Here is a 21690-nt window from a genome sequence, read left to right as displayed (position 1 = left end):
AAGAATACAATTTCTGAATTGAAAAACACAGTTGAAGGAATCAGAAGCAGGCCAGAGGAAGCTGAGGACCGAATCAGCGAGCTGGAGGATAAGGTAGAAAAAAGCTCCCAGAAAGAGGAAGAAAATGAAAAAAGATTAAAAAAGAATGAAGAGGCATTTAGAGACATTCAGGACAACTTGAAACGTAATAATATCCATGTAATAGGGATACCAGAAGGAAAAGAAGAGGAGGAAGGGATAGAGAACCTGTTTGAAAAAGTAATGATGGAAAACTTCCCTAATTGGAGGAGAGAAAAAGTCACACAAGTCCAGGAAGCACAGAGGGTCCCATTCAAGAGGAACCCAATGAAGCCCACTCCAAGACACATCATTAAAATGGCAAATATCAAAGACAAACAGAGAATCTTAAAGCAAGCAAGAGAGAAAGAGGTAGTAACATAAAGGGAGTCCTGATACGACTAGCATCTGACTTCTCAACAGAAACACTACAAGCGAGAAGGAACTGGCAAGAAATATTCCAAGTATTGAAAAGCAAAGGCCTGCAACCAAGACTGCTCTACCCAGCAAGGCTCTCAATTAAAACGGAAGGCAAAATAAGGAGTTTCCCAGACAAAAGAAAACTAAAAGAATACACCTTCACCAAACCAGCACTGCAAAATATGCTAAAGGGACTGCTTTAAGATGAATAAAAAGTTTCTATGAATACCCAGTTCCTTTTAGAGTTGCCAATACTTGATATTACCAATATTTTTAATACTCATTAATCTGATTGTGACAATGATGTTATTTTAATTGTTCCTTTACTATTTGTTGAAACTAAACCTGTTTTAGTATATTTCTTGCTTATTACTATTATTTTTTTTAAAAAAGCTTTAAATGACTTTTTGGTATTCTTTATCCATTTATTGATTAAAGGTTTGTAGATCTTTTTTCCCTAAAAAAACCAAACCCATTAACCATGTTTTAGATGTGTTGCAAATACTTTTCTATTCTATTCCTTGCCCTTTAACTTTTTTTATATGTATATTGCTCTATAGTTAAATATTTAATATAGTCATATTGTCAATATTACTTTATAGCTTCTGGGGCTGAATATTTTACTTCAGGTCATGAAAAATATTAGTTCTGTTTTCTTCTAAAACTCTTTAGATTCTACATATTAATTTTTAACTCACCTGAATATTTCTTGTATAATGTGTGAAATAGGGCTCTATATTTGTTTTATTTCAAGTAATAGTGGTCCATTGACCTTATTTGTTGAATAAGCCTTATTTTACCCATTATTTGAAATATCAACTTAATCATACATCTATTAATCAGATATATACATTTGTCTCTAGAATGTTCATTATATTTCATTGATCTATTTGATTATTTCTGTGCTGGTGTAATGTTGGTTTAATTGCTGAGACTTTATAATGGTTTTAAATTTTTAAAAATATTTTATAATTAACTTTGACATTAAAAAAATAAATAAAATCAATTTGCAATTTAAGAAGGAAAGAAAGAGAGAGAGATGGAACTCCTACCTTTTGTGACAACATGGATGGAACTGGAGAATATTAAGCTAAGTGAAATAAGCCAGTTGATGAAAGACAATTACCATATGATCTCACCTCTAACTGGATTCTATTCAACAAAATAAACTAATGAACAAAGTAAACCACAGGCACGGAAACATGGAGCAGACTGAAAGTGACCAGAGGGGAGGGGGAAAGAGGACAATGGTGGAAAGAAGGGGAAGGGACTAGAGAAAGAACATGTATGAATGACCCATGGACATGGACAACAGAGTGGGAATTGACTGTGGGGGATGATGGGGGGGTGGGTGGAGGGGGGTAAAGGGGGAAAAAGTGAGGCAACTGTAATAGAATAAACATGATTTATAAATTAAAAAAATAAAAGCAAAAAAAAAAAAACCTAGACAGTGAGATAAATGATGAAAAAAATGCTGGCCCATATATTAAGAGTCAGTTATGAGAAAAGGTAAAAATTGATGAAATATGTTGTTCTCACAAATGATCAAAAATACAAATAAAATTGAAATACTATTCTATTATTTTAAACTAAAAAAAAAGTGTCTTATTTGTAGTCTATTTAGAGCCAAGTTTTTTTTCTTGCATTTTATGCTTCTTGTTGGTGATTTCACTCTTTAAAATGGCACCCAAAAGTAGTCCTAAAGTGCTGTCTAGTGTTTCCCAGTGCAAGAAGACTGTGATGTGCCTTATAAAGAAAATGCATGTGTTAGATAAATTTTATTCAGTCATGAGTTAAAAATATACATTAAATAAGGTGTCTTTCAACCAAAACATACATAATTCATAATTATGAGTTAATCAATTGATAAAAATACTGTGCAAAGAAACCTAACCTTGTATTTTTCTCTAGGAGCAGTGGCTCAGTACCTGCTGCTTTTGTGTATATAGAGGCTTTATAAAAAGTAACTACCACGAGTAACAAAAATCAACTGTATATGGGTTCACTTTTCTTTGTGTATATTTACAGAAGTGTACTTCTTGCCCTTGGATTAAATTTCTACCGTTGTGTAATTAACTGGTTGTGCTAAACTTTCTTCAGGGATTCACCCATTTTCTGTAAACCACTGTATTAACTTCCTATGGATATTATAACAAATTACCATGAATTCAGTAGCTTAAAATGCTCAAGTTTATTATCTCATAGTTCCAGAGGTCAGAAATTCCAAACTAGGTTATACAGAGATAAAATCTAGGCGATGTTAGACTTGTCTTTCTTCTGTAGGCTCTGCAGAAGAATAAAAATTTTTGCCTTTTTTCAGCCTCTAGAGGCCACCTGCATTCCTTTGCCCATGGCCATGCATTGCTCTGACCCGTGCTTCGCTCATCATATCAAATCTGACTCTCTTGTCTCCCCCTTGCACTTACAAGGACATTTGTTGTTGAGAATGTCTGCTTGTAGCCTGATCAATATTTTCTCCCCAGCACCAATTCACTTTAGTACTGCTAGAAAGTAAGAGATAATTTTCTTTGCACCTTCGAAGGATCACTGATTAGATCAACCTTGGGCAGTAGCACAATGCTCTGGCACTTATGATGCCTTCACTGTTGTCTTGTTTTTCTCCCATTTTCTAGCACCCAGAGCCAAGTCAAATCACTTGTATGACCAGAGAAGAGTTTATGCAGAGGATGAGGACTGTCAGTTGGGGCACAAAGGAAGAATATGGGAAACTCTTTGACGAAGTGGATGTGGCCCAAGATGGCTTCATTAATTGGGACAAGTTGACTTCATTTATGCTGTTAACACTGTATGAGAATGATGAATGAGCAAAGGCAACTGTGTGACTCCCCTGGGGAAAGACCTTGAATTCTTCCCAGTGAAACACAAGGACACCATTCAAAAAGTACTAATCTTAAAAAGCTCAAGTTGTTATTTGACCGTCAGCAAGGAAGGTTTATTAAGAATCTGGTGAGAGAATTTAAAGCTGCAAGAAGCACTTCCTGTCACTTCGGATGCTGCCAAGCTTAAACATCTGTGGGCGACAAGTCTGGTTTCTCTGGAAAACGTAAACAAGGTACAAACTTTTAGAAATGAATTTACTGCTTGTATGCAGGGCAAACGATGGGACAGGGGTCCAGATCAGTATGAAGTATAACACCAGCAGGAACAGAGGGTTGCATTGCTCTTTTGGGCCTCTAACCTGACTTCGAGGGAATACAAGTAGAGGCAAGGGAGCTATTCTATTTTCCAAGCCATTCTCTTGTGTGCCTTTAAATGACACGGCTGATACCTGCTCAGATGTTTGGCTTTGCCCCAAGTGTGGTCATGCTGCATTACCAGCTAATGAGAACTTTATGACTATATAGTTTGCAGCAGAATCATGGGTCTGTATGCAGATCTGAGGGGCTCTACAATGCACGGCACAACTGAGTGCAATTACGGGGAGCTGCCTGTCTCATTTTGATGATTTTGACCCCTGTACTAATCATTTTCTGAATTCTAACGTGTGTGGCCCACTCAGTCCAAATATCTTTATATAACTATGCCTATGAACAAGGTAAAATACTGAAAGGAAAATCAATTTATGAGAAGGAGGCAGCTTAAAGAATTTAGGTTCTTCATATTTTCATATTAAATAGGTGGCAAACTTCACCTTGAAAAATTTTAAACTCATGCACAAACATGAATAATAGTATTAAGAACCAATGTCCACCCTTAACCATTTTATAATCACAGTCAATCTTGTTTCATCTATATCTCCTCTCTGTTGAAATCCAGAACATCCAGTCATTTAACCTGTAAACATTTGATACTTTGAAAATGTGTCTCTGTTTAGTATAATCATAATACTGCTATCACATTTAATAAAAATAGCAATAATTCCTTAATATCATCAAATATTCAGTCATGTTCATATTTCCTAATCTTATGATTTTCAATAGTTTATAACTTGATTGATTGAAAGTTAGTTTGAACCAAGATCCAAATAAAGTTCAAACATTGTAAATAGTTGATATGTCTCTTTTGATCTACACATTTTCCTTTGCCTCTTCTTTATTCTTGCATTTTTTTTATTGTTGCTGGTTGATATTTTGTTAAAGAAATTAGATATCTGTCCTTTAGACTTTTCCGCACTCTAGATCTACAGATTATATTTACCTGGGGCTGTTAACATGTCCACTTGTTCTCTGTGTTTCAAGTAAACGGGCAGTTAAGTTTAAAGCTCTGATAGGTGTTCCTCAATCAGGAGGTGCAGGAGTCCTGGTTCTCTCTCTTCTTGGGATGTTAACAGCGATAGCTGCAACATGATGACATATTAGTTCCATCATTTCTTTTTCCTTTATAAACTGGAATACCTCTATAAAAAGAAATTCCCCTGTCAAGTATTTAGCTATCATGTAGTACAAATTGCCTAATTCTTTACTTTTATTTACCAGTATTCAAAATATTGAGCTGGTTTGTTAATGTCCTCTGAAGATAAAACATGAGTACTACTATCATTGTTGTTGTCAATATCATTACAAACTCATGGGTTTAAACAAATTTAAATTGTGTCCATTCACTGAGTTATTATTCCATGCCCAAAATTGTACCATTTTTGGTCAGTGGAACTGATATATGTCTGCTTCTGAGTCTTTTTTGATATAACCCTAAGAGTCTTTGAAAACTTCTTTGCCTTCTGGTATGACAGATGTTCCAGGCTCATCTCCTATATTTATTATGCTAGACCCAGAATCAGCCATTTCTCCAAAGAGCAAAGTTTTTTTTTTCTTTTTTAAGTGGGAAATAGTGTTCTCTACTTCATGGAACCGTTAAGAATTACCGTCCTCATTAGCTTCCTATGTGACACATCCTTTTCTTTTCTCTTAATCCCCTCAATATTACCATGAAGTGGATATTATACCCACTTTAACAGTTAGAGACTGAGCAAGGAGAGGCTATGAAGTTTGCCCCAGTCACACAGGATGTAATCAGTGTTGCAAGATTTGTAAAGGGAAGCAGCCTGATTTCAGAACCTGAGCTGCAGCCTTCGCTGCCTCCATAGTGTCAACTAACATCATATCTTGTTCCTTCTTGCTGAGGACCTGGTGTTAATGCTTAACTGGTATGGCTTAAAATATAGTTCTAGTTCAGATTTTTTTTTATGCCTGTGTGCAGCATTCTGTTCTTATACTGTAATGTTTGTGTTGCTATATTATGTAATGATTATGCTGCTCTGTTTCTCCTTTCCAGGACTGATAAATCTTAGCCTTTCCTTTGTACTTACTCAACATAGAAGCTTCAAGAATGTTGCTTTTAGTTCCTTTTAAAAATAGCTTTATTGAAGTATAATTACACAAAATAAATTACACATATTAAAAGTATCAAAGTTAATAGATTTTAATACATTTATATACCTGTGTAGACTCAAGAGTACAATGAAGATAATGAACATATTCATCACCCTGAAAACTTTCCTCATATCTTTTGTAATCTTCCCTCCAATTCCTCCCATCTTTCCTTGTCAGGTAACCACAGATAGGCTTTCTGTTACTGTAGATTAGTTTGCATTTTATAGACTTTAATATAATCAGTATCATAGTGTATACTTTTTTTTGTCTGGCTTCTTTAACTTGGCTAAATTATTTTGAGATACTTCCATGTTGTTGGGTATATCAGTAGTTTATCTTTGTATTGGTGTGTAATATTCCACTGTATGGATATAGCACATCCTCACCAATACTTGGTATGGTCAGGTTTTTTGTTCCTTAATTTGAGCCATTTGAATAGGTTTGTATTTTATTGTACTGTGAGTTTAATTCAAATTTCCTTGATGACTAATAATATTGAGTATATTTTCATGTACTGATTTGCTACTTGTATATCCTTTTTGGTGAAATATCTGTTCAAATCTTTTGTTTATTTTTTATTGAGTTAATTTTTTTACTATTAAGGTTGAGCAGGTATTTATATATTCTAGGTTTATACATTTATCAAATGAACACTTTACAAATATTGTATTCCTGTATGTTTTTTGTGTTTCCATTTTTTCAACACTGCTTTTGGTAATTTTATTTTCAGATTGCTCATTGCCAGTATATAAAATGCAGTAGATTTTTTAAAAAATATCTTATGTCCTGCAACTTAGCTGAACTTATTTATTAGTTCTAATCTTTGTTTTTGTTATTGTCATTGTTGTTAGTTGTTCATTCTTTAGGGTTTCCTGTATATAGGATCGTGCCATCTACTAACATAGATAATTTAAATCCTCTTTTTCCAATCTGGATGCTTTTATTTATTTTTCTTGCGTAATTCCCTTGGCTAGAAACTTCAGCACAGTGTTGAATAAAGTGTTAAGAGTAAAAATTCTCATCTTGTTCTTGATCTTAGGGAGAATATACTCAGGTTTTCACAATTATCATATCAGCCGTGGATTTTGTTTTTCTTTGGTACATGCACTTTATTAGGTTAAAGAAGTTCTCTTCTATTCCTGGTTTGGTAAGAATTATTATAAAAATGTTTGGATTTTATCAAATGCTTTTTTTGTATCTATTGAGATAATCATACAGGTTTTGTCCTTTATTCTATTAATATGTTGTATTACATTGATTGTACCTGTATGTTAAACTAATCTTTCATTCTTAATATACAAGGTCTGTCCTGAAAATACTCCAGCCATTGTTCATATAATGAGAATGGTTTGAGTGACATGGATATAACTTGGCAACGAAGGAGAACACATGCATGAACAATGATAACTTCACTGTACTAGGTAGATGCCATTGCGTGAGCATGTGTACTGTGTGGCCGTTGCATTCAAAATGACTGAGTGAGTAGGGCAATAAATCTTGCATTAAGCTTGAACATTCCTCCATAGGAACTATTCAAATGATTCAGAAGGCCACAGCTATGGGCAACTGGTGATTGGCAGCTTCATCACAACAACACACCCACTCATGCTTCAAATCTCATGCAGTTTTTTGACAAAGCATTGAATCACTCAGGTGACTCAGCCCCCCTACAGCCCAGATTTGGTGCCTTGTGAGTTCTGGCTTTTCCCAAAACTAAAATCACCTTTGAAAGGGAAGAAATTTCAGAGCATTGATGAGATTCAGGGAAATATGACAGGGTAGCTGATGATGATTTGAAGAAATGTGTGAGGTCCCAAGGTACCTACTTTGAAGGGGACTTAGGCATCATTGTCCTATATACAATGTTTCTTGTATCTTATATCTTCTTCAATAAATGTCTCTATTTTTAACATTACATGGCTGTATACCTTCTGGACAGACCATATACACACACACGCACATATATATTTACACAAAACTGGGTAATGATGTGTCATCTTTTTTATATGTTGTTGGATTCAGTTTGCTAATATTTATTCAAAGATTTTTACTTCTATATTTATTAGAGATAATTGATCTGCCTTTTTTTTTGTGATGTCTTTGTGTGATTTGGTATTAGGATAACACTGTCATGATAAAATGATTTGTGAAGTATTTCTTCCACTTTTTTTTTGGAAGAGTTTTAGAAGGACTCTTGTTGATTCCTTAAATGTTTGGTCAAATTTATTAGTGAAGTCACCTGGAACTGGGATTTTCTTCATGGAAATTTTTTGATTACTAATTTAGTGTCTTTACTTCTTATACATCTGCTGAGTTTTTGTATGCCTTTTGAGTTAGTTTACATAGTTTATGTGTTTCTATGAATTTATTCATTTCGTCAAAATTTTTTGTTGGCATACAATTGTTCATGGTATTCTCTTAGAATCTTTTTTTATTTCTATAAAGTTGATAATAATATTCACTCTTTTATTTATGATTTTAGTAATGTGTATCTTTTATTTCTGAGTTAGTTTAGGTGAATTTTGTCCATTTTATTGACAAATTCATTTACCCTTTAAAAATAAATTTTAGGATATTATATGACTTAGGGATGTTTCTTACCAAATTTTAATCAATTGATTTGTGTGAAAGCTTCTGCTTGCTTTGTGAAACATGGTTTGAAATGTCTCTGGTATGACTGTGTGAAGTTGTAGCTCTCTGTGTCTTTATTTTTCCTTTGTGATTAGTCATCTAGTCTCCATGGATGGAAGTTGGTGGGTGTATAAAGTGAAGACAGACAAGAATGTTCAAATGACTTCAATGAGAAGTATTTTTTTCTTGGTTAGTGTCCAAAGTTAGAATAAAACACATTTGTGCACCATGCTATACTTCTGTAATGCTCTTAAGAATCATTTTCCTCAAGGAAAATGTCTGCTTTGCATATTGATTTCACTAATTCCATCAGAAATGCTTTCTGACTTTCTGCTTTGCTACTTTACACAGCGGTGGCTTTTACAAGTAAAGAGATTTGTTTCTACGATCTGCTGTCCAAAGAAGGATTTCCCTGTCAATATAAACTCTAAGGCCTGAAAGGAACACCAGTTTGCATGGATTATTGGTATGATCCTCTTGATACCAATGAATCAATTCTGTCTTTTGGGGATGTAGCTGGAAAGGTAAGTAAGGGAACCGTAACATTGAACACTACACTATCAATTAATTCATCAAACAATAGCTAAATATAGGAATAAAATGCAGTAAATGTGACCTTCTAATTGAACTACATTATAGATTATAAGACCACATATGAGGGACATAGAAAAACATGGATTAGGCCACAATATCCCTTCTTGTCTATAAAAAACAATTTGCATTGTGGGTTTTTTTGACTATGTATAATCTCAGTTTTCATATTTAAAAACTTTTTCACTTTTTTTATCACAGGATGCTTATAATCTATTAGATCCTAATATTAATAAACACTATCAAATGTCTAAATTTATCTCTCATTCTTTCAAATTAAGTATTCTTATTTTCATTCACAAGGTTTCAGGTTTCTCCGTACCAGCCCCCTGGAAAGTGACTGTTCTCTGTATCATGTAACGAAGGGCAGATGCATTACAGAGGGCAGCGCAGACGCCAGACACGGATGCAGTGATTTCTGTCTTCCTATCAAATTCCACCTGACCTCTGTGAAATTATTACTTATAGAATGACACTAGAATAGGCCTGTGAACTCTTGAGTAATCTAATTTGAACAATTTCCTTTCATAATTGTGAAATATTTTCATTCTTACTGTTTTAAATGACTAGTGTATCATAGAAGCAAATGAACCGCCTTTGGTAACTGCCTTACTAACGTTGTAATTTCTCTGTCTTTTAATATTACTGCTTGCATCCTGTAAATGATATTAAAGAATTTACTATTAATTCAATTTTTTTATTAGTCTTAAAGAATGTAGAATTATCTTGCAATTATTTCTTTGCCCTTGTTTGCTTTTCTTTCACTGTTTCTCTCAAGGTTCAAGCAATTGTTTTCACGACAACCATGATGTCTCTGAGTGTCCAGCTAGTGCATGTGAAGATGAAGAGGCCACGGTGACATGAACTGGGCAGAACTGCTCTCTGGACATCACAAACGTTGCTATACATTAAGGCACAAACTTCATCAGGGAGAGGGGGTCAGGCAAGGTACTGAGTTTCCACTACAATGAATGAAATGGTCCTTTGACTTCTACATTTATATTCTTTGATGAAAGTATTTCACACAAAATGTTTGCGTTTAGAAACCTGTAACTGGCTGTCAAGTTGTGTCCTGGACCCTCTGCTGTCCCCCGCCTACTGGCAGGAATTCTTTCTTTCTTTTATTTCCTTCTCAGTTATTCCTCACACAATTAATTTTGGTGAGCAATGTACTCAAAATATCTCAAGAGAAGGGAGAAAATTGTCACAGAATCCAACTCTGATCCTAACTAGTCTCATTTAGTCGCTTCAGGATTGCTTAATAAAAGAATTTAACAAGTTTTCTCAAAAAACGCTCCTTTGTTTTGTTTATGTCCTCATGGAAATGTATCAGTAGGGCTAATGGAATCTTCTTTCTTTCTTTTTTATTGTATTTTTTCTATTAACATTTGTCCCCCTTATGCCGTCTTCCCTCTCCGCCCATCCTCCTTTCCTCGTGCAATCAATGGGATCTTCTTAATTATCTTTTGTATTTTTTCCTCTTTTTTTGGTATAATGGCTGAGTTCCTCTGATTGAGAGTGTTTGGGCAACATTTTTCTGTATGATAAGATTACTTTATAAAAAAGAATCTATAGCAAGCCAGGACTTTCATAAATCTAGTCACCAATGAGTGTATTAGTTTCACAATATGCCTAAATTTTAGAAAATGTGCATCCGATGGCTTAAGATCCAAATATGCAATATCTGCTCTCTATATCTCCTTTGGTGCAGACACTAAGAACTATGGTAATTCTCTCATTTCTAAATTGCTACATTATGTAATGGCTGAGGAAAGGAAGGAAAACTCACAATCTCATTGACTGTTACATTGTAAGTCTATTCCTGACATACTTTGAAGAAGAGGCAGTCAAAATGGACCCAACTTGACTTTCACTGTAGCTGTGTCATTTTCGGGTTTTAGGAGGTTGGTAATTCTTTAATGCATGACCCACAATAAAACTATTCTATGTGAAAGCCTATAGATACTGCATTTTTTCCTTCAGTATAAATCATACCATGTCTTTGGTGCTTTCTAACGATCCTTTAATTCTGTCAAGATATTAATAGTGGGAAACACAAATGATGATATTTTATGGCCATCAACTATGCATGACAGGCACAAAATTGTGTTACATTTCATAACATGGAAACAAAGCTCACAGCGCTAGAAACTATAGAGAGCTATTGAAGCTGCTTCCAAACAACCATGATATTTTAATATATAAACCAAAGACTAGGTAGACTATGTTAATAAAGCCATAGTTCTTGAAATCTACTTATAGTAGGTTTCCTGAATTTTAGTGTATTATTTGAGTTCCATGACCTTATATGAATATGAATAATTACAGAGAAGCAGCTAATAGAAATATGTTTTTAAAAGGCTGGGGATGTAACAAGTAATGTTTTAAAACTGAGATTGTTTTTATGAACATGATTAATGTTTAAATACTTTTTATACTCAAGAGAAGAATGAAAATTCTCACGCTAGATCCTGTCACAATATCATTTAAACCTCTCAAAAACAACTCTATTGGTGAAGTAAACTGTTAAAGAACATTTGTCTGTTTAGTTGAGGGACAAAGGCTTTTCTCTCGGTGAATGTGCATATCAAGCACCTAACAGGTGATTATCATTGCTCATCATATTTCTGACGTACCATTCTGGTCTGTGGCTTTCTTGTCTACTGAAAGAGAACATTAGAACTTAGTTTAGTATCAGTAGATTTGTGTTTATAAACTAAGGAATCTAACTTTGTAGTTTAGCCTCTAAATCACTGCAATTAGGAATTGACTACAGGAAAGTTTTATATGTAAAAAATACTAGGGATCTTTGCTATCTAACTTGGATTACATATATCTTAGTTTCTGGAATCAAAAGTCATTATAACTAAGTACAACATCTTTATAAGGATAGCTGAGAAGATATATTTACATTGGCCAGTTTATTTAAATTGTGAACTTGGTGTGTCAATCAATCAACAATTATTTATCTTTTATGTGCTTTAAAACCATTAGGCATTGGCGACTATAGAACAGATTAGTCATAGGCTTAAACCTAACTTAGCATATAAATAAGAATTAAATACTAATATAAAATAATTTATTAGAACGTTGTACCATGGCACAAAAAAATTAACTATTAAATCACATAAACAAGGTTTTGACTTCTATGGTAATCCTTAAGCTGAAAAAGCCATGAGCAAAACTTTCATGGGTAGGTGGGTGGTGGTACTTGAAGGATGGATAAGTGAGAGAAAAAGAGGGAGCAGGGGGAATGTGAGTAAAGGTAGACCAGAGGCATGACAATGATGGAGGAAGATATGGACCTGAAGAGATAAGAGACTGAATATTGAAGAAATAGAAATAAATATATCTAATAAGGACATATGTTGGATAATCTTGACAACTAGGCCAATTCACATTTGATAGAAAATGAAACAGTAAAGCATTGAAGGTTTTTGAGGAAATTTGGACAGACCGAATGCAGACAGTGTTTAGGAAAGGTTCATTTGGTAGTTCTGTCCAGGATAGGTTGGGGGACAAAGAAAGAAAGTGGGGAAAGGTCATCAAGGAACAAGTATAAAGTACCCAGAGACAAAGCCAGAAGAGAGTAGAATTGAGGATGAGAGGTAGGGGTGGGTGGGGTGGAGGGAAGAAGTGGTGGGGAAAAACAATTATATTGTCAAACGTGTCAAAAATATAAATGTAAAAAATAATAAAAAATAGAAAAGAAAAAGAAAAAAGAAACTGCTATCAAACTGGCTAGTTAGAAGTCTTTTGATCATGAGAAAATAGCAATGATAAAGCAAGAGAGAAACAACTTTCTGAAACAAGAATCTTCAGGATTTGGGGTCTAAAAATGTGGCGTGATGAGCCATTTTAGAATGGCCTACAAAGACTTCCGTCTCCAGGTGGGGAATGTTCTACTTGCAGATCACAGATGCCTGACAGGGCCCAATGATCTGTCTTCCCAGCTTGCCTTCTTGATGTTGACTACCTTTGAAGGATCTTTTATTCTGTGATATTCCAGATCTTCCCTCAAAGAAGAACATTTCTTGCCCGCGTTGTTTCTGAAACTTCCTTTGCCCTTACCAAACCCCTTATTTTACCTCTTTATCGATTTAGTGCAGATGAACTCTTCCTTGCATGACTTGCAAGATTCTCAATTTAGTTTTTTCCTGGGTTAACTCATTAAAATCTGGCTTTCAGATGATGCTCAATCGGTGAACCAGTCCTACAAATTTCTGTACCACATCAGAATTTGGGTCCTGTCAGCCTTCCCAATACCACAGATAAATTTGGATACCTCACATGCAAATCAAAATTATACGTAAACCAAAAATTAAAACAATCTTCTTAGAGCAGGAAATATGGCCTTTATTCTCCACAGTGTCCCCTCTAACACATAATATAATGTTTTATATGATTTTTCCTTTCCACTGATTTTAAGCAATTTGATTGTGATGTGCCCTACTATTTTTTGGGGGGAGGGGTGTTTATTCTGCTTGCTCTTCATTGAGATTTTCAGATATGTAGATCTCTAATCTTATTAAGTTTGAAAACATTTTTAATGTTATTTTTTTCCAGGTTTTTGTCCCTCCTTTCTTCATTTCCTAATGGGCTTTCCATTATGTGCATGTTAGATGCTTGATATTTTTCTACAAGTTATGGAAGTTTTAAATTTTTTATTTAGTTTTTTTCTTTAATTGTTATACTATACTTTAGTTAGATTCCTTTTTTTAAAATATATTTTTAAAGGTTTTATTTATTTATTTTTAGAGAGGGGAAGGGAGGGAGAAAGGGAGAGAAACATCAATGTGTGGTTGCATCTCACACACCCACTGCTGGGGACCTGGCCTTCAACCCAGGCCTGTGCCCTACACTGGAAATTGAACTGGAGACTCTTTGGTTCGCAGGCCAGTGCTCAATCCACTGAGACACACCAGTTAAAGCTAGTTAGATTCTATTTCTATGTCTTCAAAATGCTGGATCTCTTCTTCTGGGGTATTGCAGAGAGGTTTCAAAGGGTGGGACTGCCTCTCTGATTCAGGTGGGCCAAGATACCCCAGACTACTCCCTTAGTGGAAGGGAGGCAGCAGCTACAGAGACCTGTGGCATGGAATGAGCCAGTGGAGCCATTATATGACAGGGGCCGTGTCAGAGAGGTCCAGCATGAGTGGAGTCCTGCCAAGGCAAGGACAGTGCCCGAGGGGGTGACGTTGCTATTCCAGTGGGTCTGGAACACAGAGCATCAAGACAAAAAGGAGCCCTGAACCTTAAAGTTTAACTGAGTTTACCTTGTTAGGTTCTGTATTTGCTGGGGACCTAATACTCCTTCCTTCTTTCCTATTTCTCTTTTCAGAATATGAGTGCCTATTAAATACCCATTGCAACATATATTTTGAAAGCACGTAACTTGTTTGGTTATACAAGCCTACAGTTTGGGGAAGGATTTGCCTCAGGGTGAATTGTATCCTGAATCTTAGTTATATCAGAAGTAAAGGTTATTTAAATGAGACTTGAATGTAAACTTTAGAGTTAATGCTGTAATGAGAACACTTTTGGGGCCGTGGGGATGTACTTTGCATGCAAGAAGGACATGAATTTGGGGGCGGTACAGAGACAAATTACTATAGACCGAATTTTTGTGTCCTCCCCAAATTCACATGTTGAAATCCTGACCCCACCTCCACCCCAATGTAACGCTATCAGGAGGTGGCGCCTTTGGGAGGCAGTTAGCACACAAAAGTGTAGCTCTTGTGAAAGGGGTTAATGTTCCCATAAAAACGACCTAAGAGAGCTTGCTCACCTCTTCTCCATGTGAGGGGGCAGCAAGAGGTAGGCCATTTGTGAACCAGAAAATGGGCCATGACCAGACACTGAATCTGTTAGTGCCTTGATCTTGGACTTCCCAGCCTCCAGAACTTTGAGAAATAGACGTTTGTTGTTTAATCCACTCAGTCTATGTATTTTGTAATAGCAACTCAAATGCTCCAAGACATTGGGTAAATGTTATTGAAATCTATTTCAGAAAGAAAAGAGATAAACAAAAATAAAATCTTTCTAAGTATAATTGTAGAATGCTTTTAAAAAATTAATGGAGACAACTGTACTAGAATAAGAATAAAAAAGAATTTAAAAAAATTTAGGACAAGAGAAAAATTAAATAGAGAATTATTTATGGTTAAAAGAAAATGGTTGGTTGAGAAAATTATATTTACAAATAATGCGTAGTTTAATACTATATGAATGGGTGTTGAAATTCAGGAGAAGAGAACTCAAAAAGAAGAATGTAGAGTATAGAAAGGTGAGGTATACGTATAAGAATCTCTCTTCTTTGAAGTTTTAGATTTGAAGCTCAAGCACTTCTGAAAGGGGGAACCTACTTCAGTCCTAACCAATTAACAACTGCCTTTTCTCAGATTTAGCAATATAAATTAAATAAAACCTTTCTGTTTTCTTGTTTGCAGCTCAGTTATTTCAATATGAGAAGAAAGGAGGAAGCGTGAAATGAGGAGACAGGGAAGAGGAGGGGGCTGGAGTCAAATATGGGACAATAGGCTTCGTTGTGACTATGCTCCTTGGTGTGCTGACTTTTATCAGGAGCGAGCAACCAAGGACTGCCTTCATTTGACATTCTTTTTACCCTAGCAATGTGAATTGATATTCTTAGAATTCCTTAAGAAATATCTTTGCTGATTTTCTTCTCAGTGTGAAGAGACAATATACAATTGAGAAAAGAAAGAAATACATGAGCTTGTATGACAAAGACATTTCATTGAAGCTAAGAATAAAATAGCTGTAAAACTGAACTTTCAAAAGAAAAACTCAGTTTCAGCCATGAATATTAGCGTACTGCTTTAAGATAAGGTTCAGACTTCTTATTTAACACTTGGAAAGAGAAAATGTTTTCATCTTGTCTGAGAGGCTCTATGTCATCTTTTAATGGAAAAATAATTACATTCTGAAATGCTTTACAAAGTAAGTACAGAGATTTCGGGCAATAGTGGCAAGACATAAATATCTTAAATCTCAGAGAATTTTCCTGTTTTTGGTCCCAAATAATTGCCTTCTCACAGAGACAACATCATTGGAAACCTTGGAAACCACCGAATGGAGGTGCAGCTATTGAAAGAGTGAGCACCCAACCACCAGCAAAAAAGAAAAAAAAAATCCAAAAACCCTATTGATTTTTTATTACCTTGAAATGTGTCCTGCCCTCTTTGTTTGATCATGGCCAGAAGAAAGTACAAAACAGAACTGATAACACCACTAATTGCTGTGCTAATTAATGGAGCTGTGCCAGGGAATTTAGGATACAGATGCCAGGTTGTTTCCTCAGGGAGACTTTGTAATTGATAGGGACTGAGTTTGGAAGAGAAGCCAGATTTAGTGTCTTGTTTGTGTGTTGCTCCACTTCTCTGTGTCTAAATCAGTCCTCCAGACAAAAGTGTGGCACACCACTGAGTTAGCTAGAACACTCGCCTTTCCTGCTAGTTCCCTCACTGTGTTTAGAGCACACAAACCCAGTGTATGCTGTAAGCTGACTGCCTGGGTTAGAAGAAAGACATCTCTGCCTATAGATTGTTCGGAGCCTGATGGAAGGGTAAGATCCATTTGTATCATGAACATGGGTCCAATCAGCATTTTGAAAACTCATTAAATTAATTGCATTATTTAAAAAAAAATTGCTTAGTAGTCCTGAATTAGATGCATTTTTATTTTTTTAAAATTAAAAAAATTTTTGTCCTCACCCAAGGACATTTATTTTTCATTGCTTTTAGAGAGAGAGGAAGGGTGAGAGGAAGAGAGAGAGAAACATCAGCGTGAGAGAGAAGCATGGATTGCCTGCTGAACACACCTGGACTGGAGATAGAACCTGCAACCCAAGCATGTGTTCTAATGAGAATTGAACCTGAAGCCCTTCCGCCACGGGACAACGCTCCAACCAACTGAGCCATACTGGCCAAGGCAATACATTTCGATTTTTAAAAGTAGTGTAAATAGAGTTGTTTCTATCTTTCTTCTTTCAAATGTTAGTTGCTCAGAACAGAGAAAGCGCTGTGGTGATCTCAGAGAATGGAACTCCAACTTCAAAATAAGAAATGCATTATAAACTGAAAATAAATGCCCTCAAATAAAAGAACATCAAAGGAAATTCAAAGCAGGGTGTTTTCCTTAGTCACATGACTCATGAAGTAAAAGCCTGGAAAAATGCTAAGAATTCCTAGTTAGAAGCGGCTCAATTTTCACTCTGCTACAAGTGAACCTGTTGGCAAGTGATGTAGAGTGATCCTATTCTAGCTTACTTTAGGTGCACTTACCTAATAGCATTACTTACTTAGTTTTTAGGTACAATTTTTCATTTGTAAATCCCTTTTTCCACATTACCCGATGGCTGTGACTCGGGGTCATTTTGACACACAGGAGGACGAGGATTGATAACAGGGCCTTTTCCTTAATGCTTTTTTAAAAATGACTAAATGGCAAGAAAACAGAAAAGTAGAAAGTTAACATCTTAATAACAGACATGATCAAATTGTCTTTTTCTCCCTCAAAGTATTACCTAACAGAAATTTATTTTTTCATACATATCTTTTATTTTCATGACATGAGTTTTATCAGTAAGTGCCATGTAGTATCATTTTGCATGTTTTTAAGCCTTATATCAATATGTCATACTGTTTGTGTTCTCCTGCAATTTGTATCAGTTCACAGTGTGAGATAGATCTATGTTGATTTAAGTGGTTTTCCCTCCATTATACCTCATGCTGTAGACTTTCCCCCCTTTTATTTAGTTTCTTGTTGACTGATATGCAGGAAGCTCTCATTTTTTTTGCCACTACAAATCCTACTTTTAGAACCTTCTTAACATACTTCATGTGCACATATGTGGAGTCTTTTCAGCTCACATGCTAAGGACTGAAACTGCTGAGGTGTGGGTTTCGGTTTACCTGCCTGTAAGTGCCAGTGCCAACTTTGCCATCTGTTGCAGGGTTGTTCTTCAAACTGGTTGCATCAGTTTACATTCTCACAAGGGCATAAGAGATCCTGGTTGGCCAGATCCTCACAAACCTTGGTATTATACTTATGTTTAAATTTTACCCGTCTAATAAATGGGAACTGTACTCATCAACTATGGTTTTAATTTGCATTCCCCTGATTGCTGGTGAGGATAAAACATCTCTTCACAAGTTTATTGGCCATTTAGGATTCGTCTTCTATGAATTACCTGGCCTGTTTTTCTGTTGAGTTTTTTCTTTTTCTTATTGATGTATAGTTCTTTCTATATTCTAGTTAGTAATTTTTTTTTGTCAGTTATCTCTGTTACAAATATTTTCTCCCAGTATGAGGCATCTTTTTCATTTTGTTTTATGGTATTTTTTCATGAAAATAAGTTTTTAATGTTAGTGTCAAATCTATCAATCTTTTATAATTCATGCTTCTTTTGGTATATTGCTTTTTTTTAAATCATTTTTTATTTTTTCCAATTACAGTTGACATACAAAATTATACTAGTTTCAGGTATACACCACAGTAATTAGACATTATATAACTAAGTAATCACCCCAATAAATCTCATACCCACCTGACGTCATACATAGGTATTAGAATATCAGGGACTGTATTTCCTATGCTTTACTTTACATCCCCAAGACTACTCAGTAACAACCAATTTGCAGTTCTTAATTCCTTTAGCTTTTCACCCATCCTCCCAATGCCCCTCCCATCTGGCAACTGTCAAAATGTTCGTTCTCTGTATCTATGAGTATGTTTCTGTATTGCTTTGTACTAGTAATTTAAAAATATTTTTCCGGTACCAATTCTCAAAGTGGCCAAGAATATTAAAAACAAATAATGTATTTTATCAGCTCATCCCATTCTCTAGCTTGATATTTTAAAAATGTCATAACCTATCATTTCCTTTATTATCTTTAGGAAGTAGAAAAAACATTTTTATCTATCAGATAAATTTGACTTTAAGGAAATAGCTTGACTCTTACCTTTTACTCAGACATTCTCAGGAGTTCTGGCATTTTAATCAGAAACAAGTTCTATCTTGCTTTAGAAATAAAGTGTGAATTGTTGAGCCTTCAATATGTAACAGTGCATAGAGGCCCTTAAATGTCACTTGGTAACCTGCAGATTCAAATCTTAAAGCTATACTTTGAATACCAGAGCAGAATGTACTTTTTAATTCATCTTTCTTTATAGCCTCAAAACTGAAGATGATACTTGGACATAATGTGGGAACATGTGACAAAGTAATTTTCTGGGTAGAAATAACTTATTTTGATTATACTATAGTGATATTATAGAAGTTTTATGACTTTGAAGATATAATTATAATGTGCGTTAGATACTTTAGATCTTACAATATTGCTTCACTGAGCCAGGTTATAACAACCCTTAGTGCTTTCTGTAAACAAAGGAAATATTTTCAGTGAGGTTGTTTTCTAATGAGAACAATGTCATTAGATTTTATATTGTTGGTACTTCTGGGAAGTAGAAATAATGGTGCAACAGGTGATCAAGGACCTTTATGACCCTAAAATTGATGCTCCCCAGTGAGGTTCAAAGGACTCACATTTATAGGAACTGGTCACTTCTTGGGTCCTGCCCTTCCTTCTTTCCTTCCTTCCTTCCTTCCTTCCTTCCTTCCTTCCTTCCTTCCTTCCTTCCTTCCTTCCTTCCTTTTCTCCTTCCCTCCCTCGTTCCTTTTTCTTTCTCTCTTCCGCCCTTCTTTTTCTTTGTTGGAAGGAAAGACATTAGATGCAAGAGAAGGATGGAGAGAGAACAATGAAAACATAAACATACTGTTCCTAGGGGGTAAGTGGCAGTAGTAAAGTGAAGAGATCAACAAAGGGAAGGCTTAAGGTAAAGTAGGGGCTTGGTCTGGGGTTGAGAGCATGTGGGACATAAAAGTAGTCAGTAATAAAAAGAACCTCAGATCTGCACACATGTGGCAGTGTGGCTCAGTGGACAAGAATGATGTGGTAATGCGAAACTGCTCACAACCAAACAGGAGTGGGTTCGGTCTCATTTCCACCTCCAATTAGCTGCCTGCACTTGGGTACATTGGCTCTGGACTGTTGATTGCCTCATCAGTAATCTACCTGCTGAAGATGATTGCAGTAAAGCTCCTGGCATGAGGCCTAGTACATGGGAGAGATACAATAAAACATCCTAATTATTATTACAAGTAATTCATAGGTTGAGGGAGATTACATAATGGGAGATGAGCAAAACAACACACCATCCAGGCAAATTTCAGGCAGAGTAGAAAAATAGGCCATTTTGGTCTTTGGCAGTGCTCTGTGTTTCATGACATGCTTTACGGTGAATTATTCCGTGTGCCTAGAGCTCAGTGAAACAGCTCTTCTCCAGTCCCCTTGCTTAAAGTCTCCTTTGCATCATCCCAGTCTTTCCTTTTTCTCTTAGAAATTGTACTCTGGCGTTGCTTAGGAGAATCCCAGCATCAAAGGCCAGTTAAGTGTTTTAACAATCCAAAATTGCCTTGTAGCTGGAGATTCATCACCTGAGTTCTTCAGATCTATCATGGTTGGGCTTTGTGAGTGAAGGTAGAGAGGGTCCCATAACCCTGGTGTTTTATACACAATTTTGTGTGCATAGGCATCTTTCTGGTGAGAGGGTATGTAGCTTTCATTAGATTTCCAAAGGGACATTTGACCTCCTAAATTTTATGAACTCTGGAATAATTCCCTGGAGTACAAAATAATTGGCAATGCTTTAAAGAACTATAAAATATATTCTAGTGCTTGCTCCTTAAAGTGTGGTGTTTAGCAAGCATCAGCAACAACAACCTGGGGTGTGGTAGAGATGAAGAATCCTAGTTTATTGAACGCCAGTCTGTGTTTTACAGCATGGTCTCAAATGACTCTTCTGCGTATTGAAACTTGAGAAGCCCTGTTCCAGTGGTCAAGGGATCGTGCCCTGTATTCTAGATTTGTACTCTAGCGCTGCCAAACATATGCAATGTTAAATTGTACCAAAGTAGTCAGAATTCCACAGTCTGACAACAATCAGCTGCTGACTGGCCAAATCACTGAACTCACATGGGTCTCTGTTTCATCTGTACAGTAGATTAGTCCTTGTCCAGCTCTAAATTCTGAGTTTACCTTGTCTCTCACACACTTTTTATCACCCCTTCTCATCTACTGAAGTATTATCTTTTTGTCAACACTCACCAAATATCTTCTAAACCCTGAAGCCCAGACTGTTTTGTTCTTCTTTGAACCTCTATTATACTTTCTGTATCACTCAATCGATCACTTTGTTTTGTGCTGATGTTTTTTTCTAGTTGTTTGATTTACATCTTTCACTTTGAGTTGAGGGACATCCAGGTTCCTCTTATTAATCTCATCGTAGCACAGGGCACGTAGCAGATGCCCAGTAAATCTTTGAAGACGGGATGCCATATTTTGAGACAGGATGTCTATAGATGACACACTGGATATTCTCAATCTCATTAATTTAGTCCTAAATTGATCATGTTAAACCATATATTTTGTAGTGAGATAAATATGAATTATATTAAATTAAGCTATTCACAAATGTCAATATTGGCTCTTAAATCAATAAATTCTGGTTGTTGCTAACCCAATTGAATAGGTTAAGAGAGAAGAAATGTATTGAACTATACTGCCTCTCAAAGTTTCCT

At 35.6% G+C, this 21690-nt stretch overlaps 1 protein-coding gene across 1 annotated transcript in view; it reads left to right on the top strand.

The window, feature by feature from the left end:
- Nucleotides 1-21690, top strand: part of WDR49 (WD repeat domain 49) — a 127672-nt gene that overhangs the window by 19758 nt on the left and 86224 nt on the right. Inside the window, 7 exon segments of the mRNA XM_054575642.1 lie at nucleotides 3111-3314; nucleotides 3317-3550; nucleotides 5461-5464; nucleotides 8790-8962; nucleotides 9808-9841; nucleotides 9844-9888; nucleotides 9891-9977. Coding sequence (XP_054431617.1) covers nucleotides 3111-3314; nucleotides 3317-3550; nucleotides 5461-5464; nucleotides 8790-8962; nucleotides 9808-9841; nucleotides 9844-9888; nucleotides 9891-9977 — 781 coding nt within the window.

This window comes from Pteronotus mesoamericanus, unplaced genomic scaffold (genome assembly GCF_021234165.1).
Source record: "Pteronotus mesoamericanus isolate MK-2021 breed Mesoamerican mustached bat unplaced genomic scaffold, CSHL_Meso_final contig_116, whole genome shotgun sequence".
In the NCBI taxonomy this organism is placed as follows: Eukaryota; Metazoa; Chordata; class Mammalia; order Chiroptera; family Mormoopidae; genus Pteronotus; species Pteronotus mesoamericanus.
This window is presented reverse-complemented; position numbering and strand designations above follow the sequence as displayed.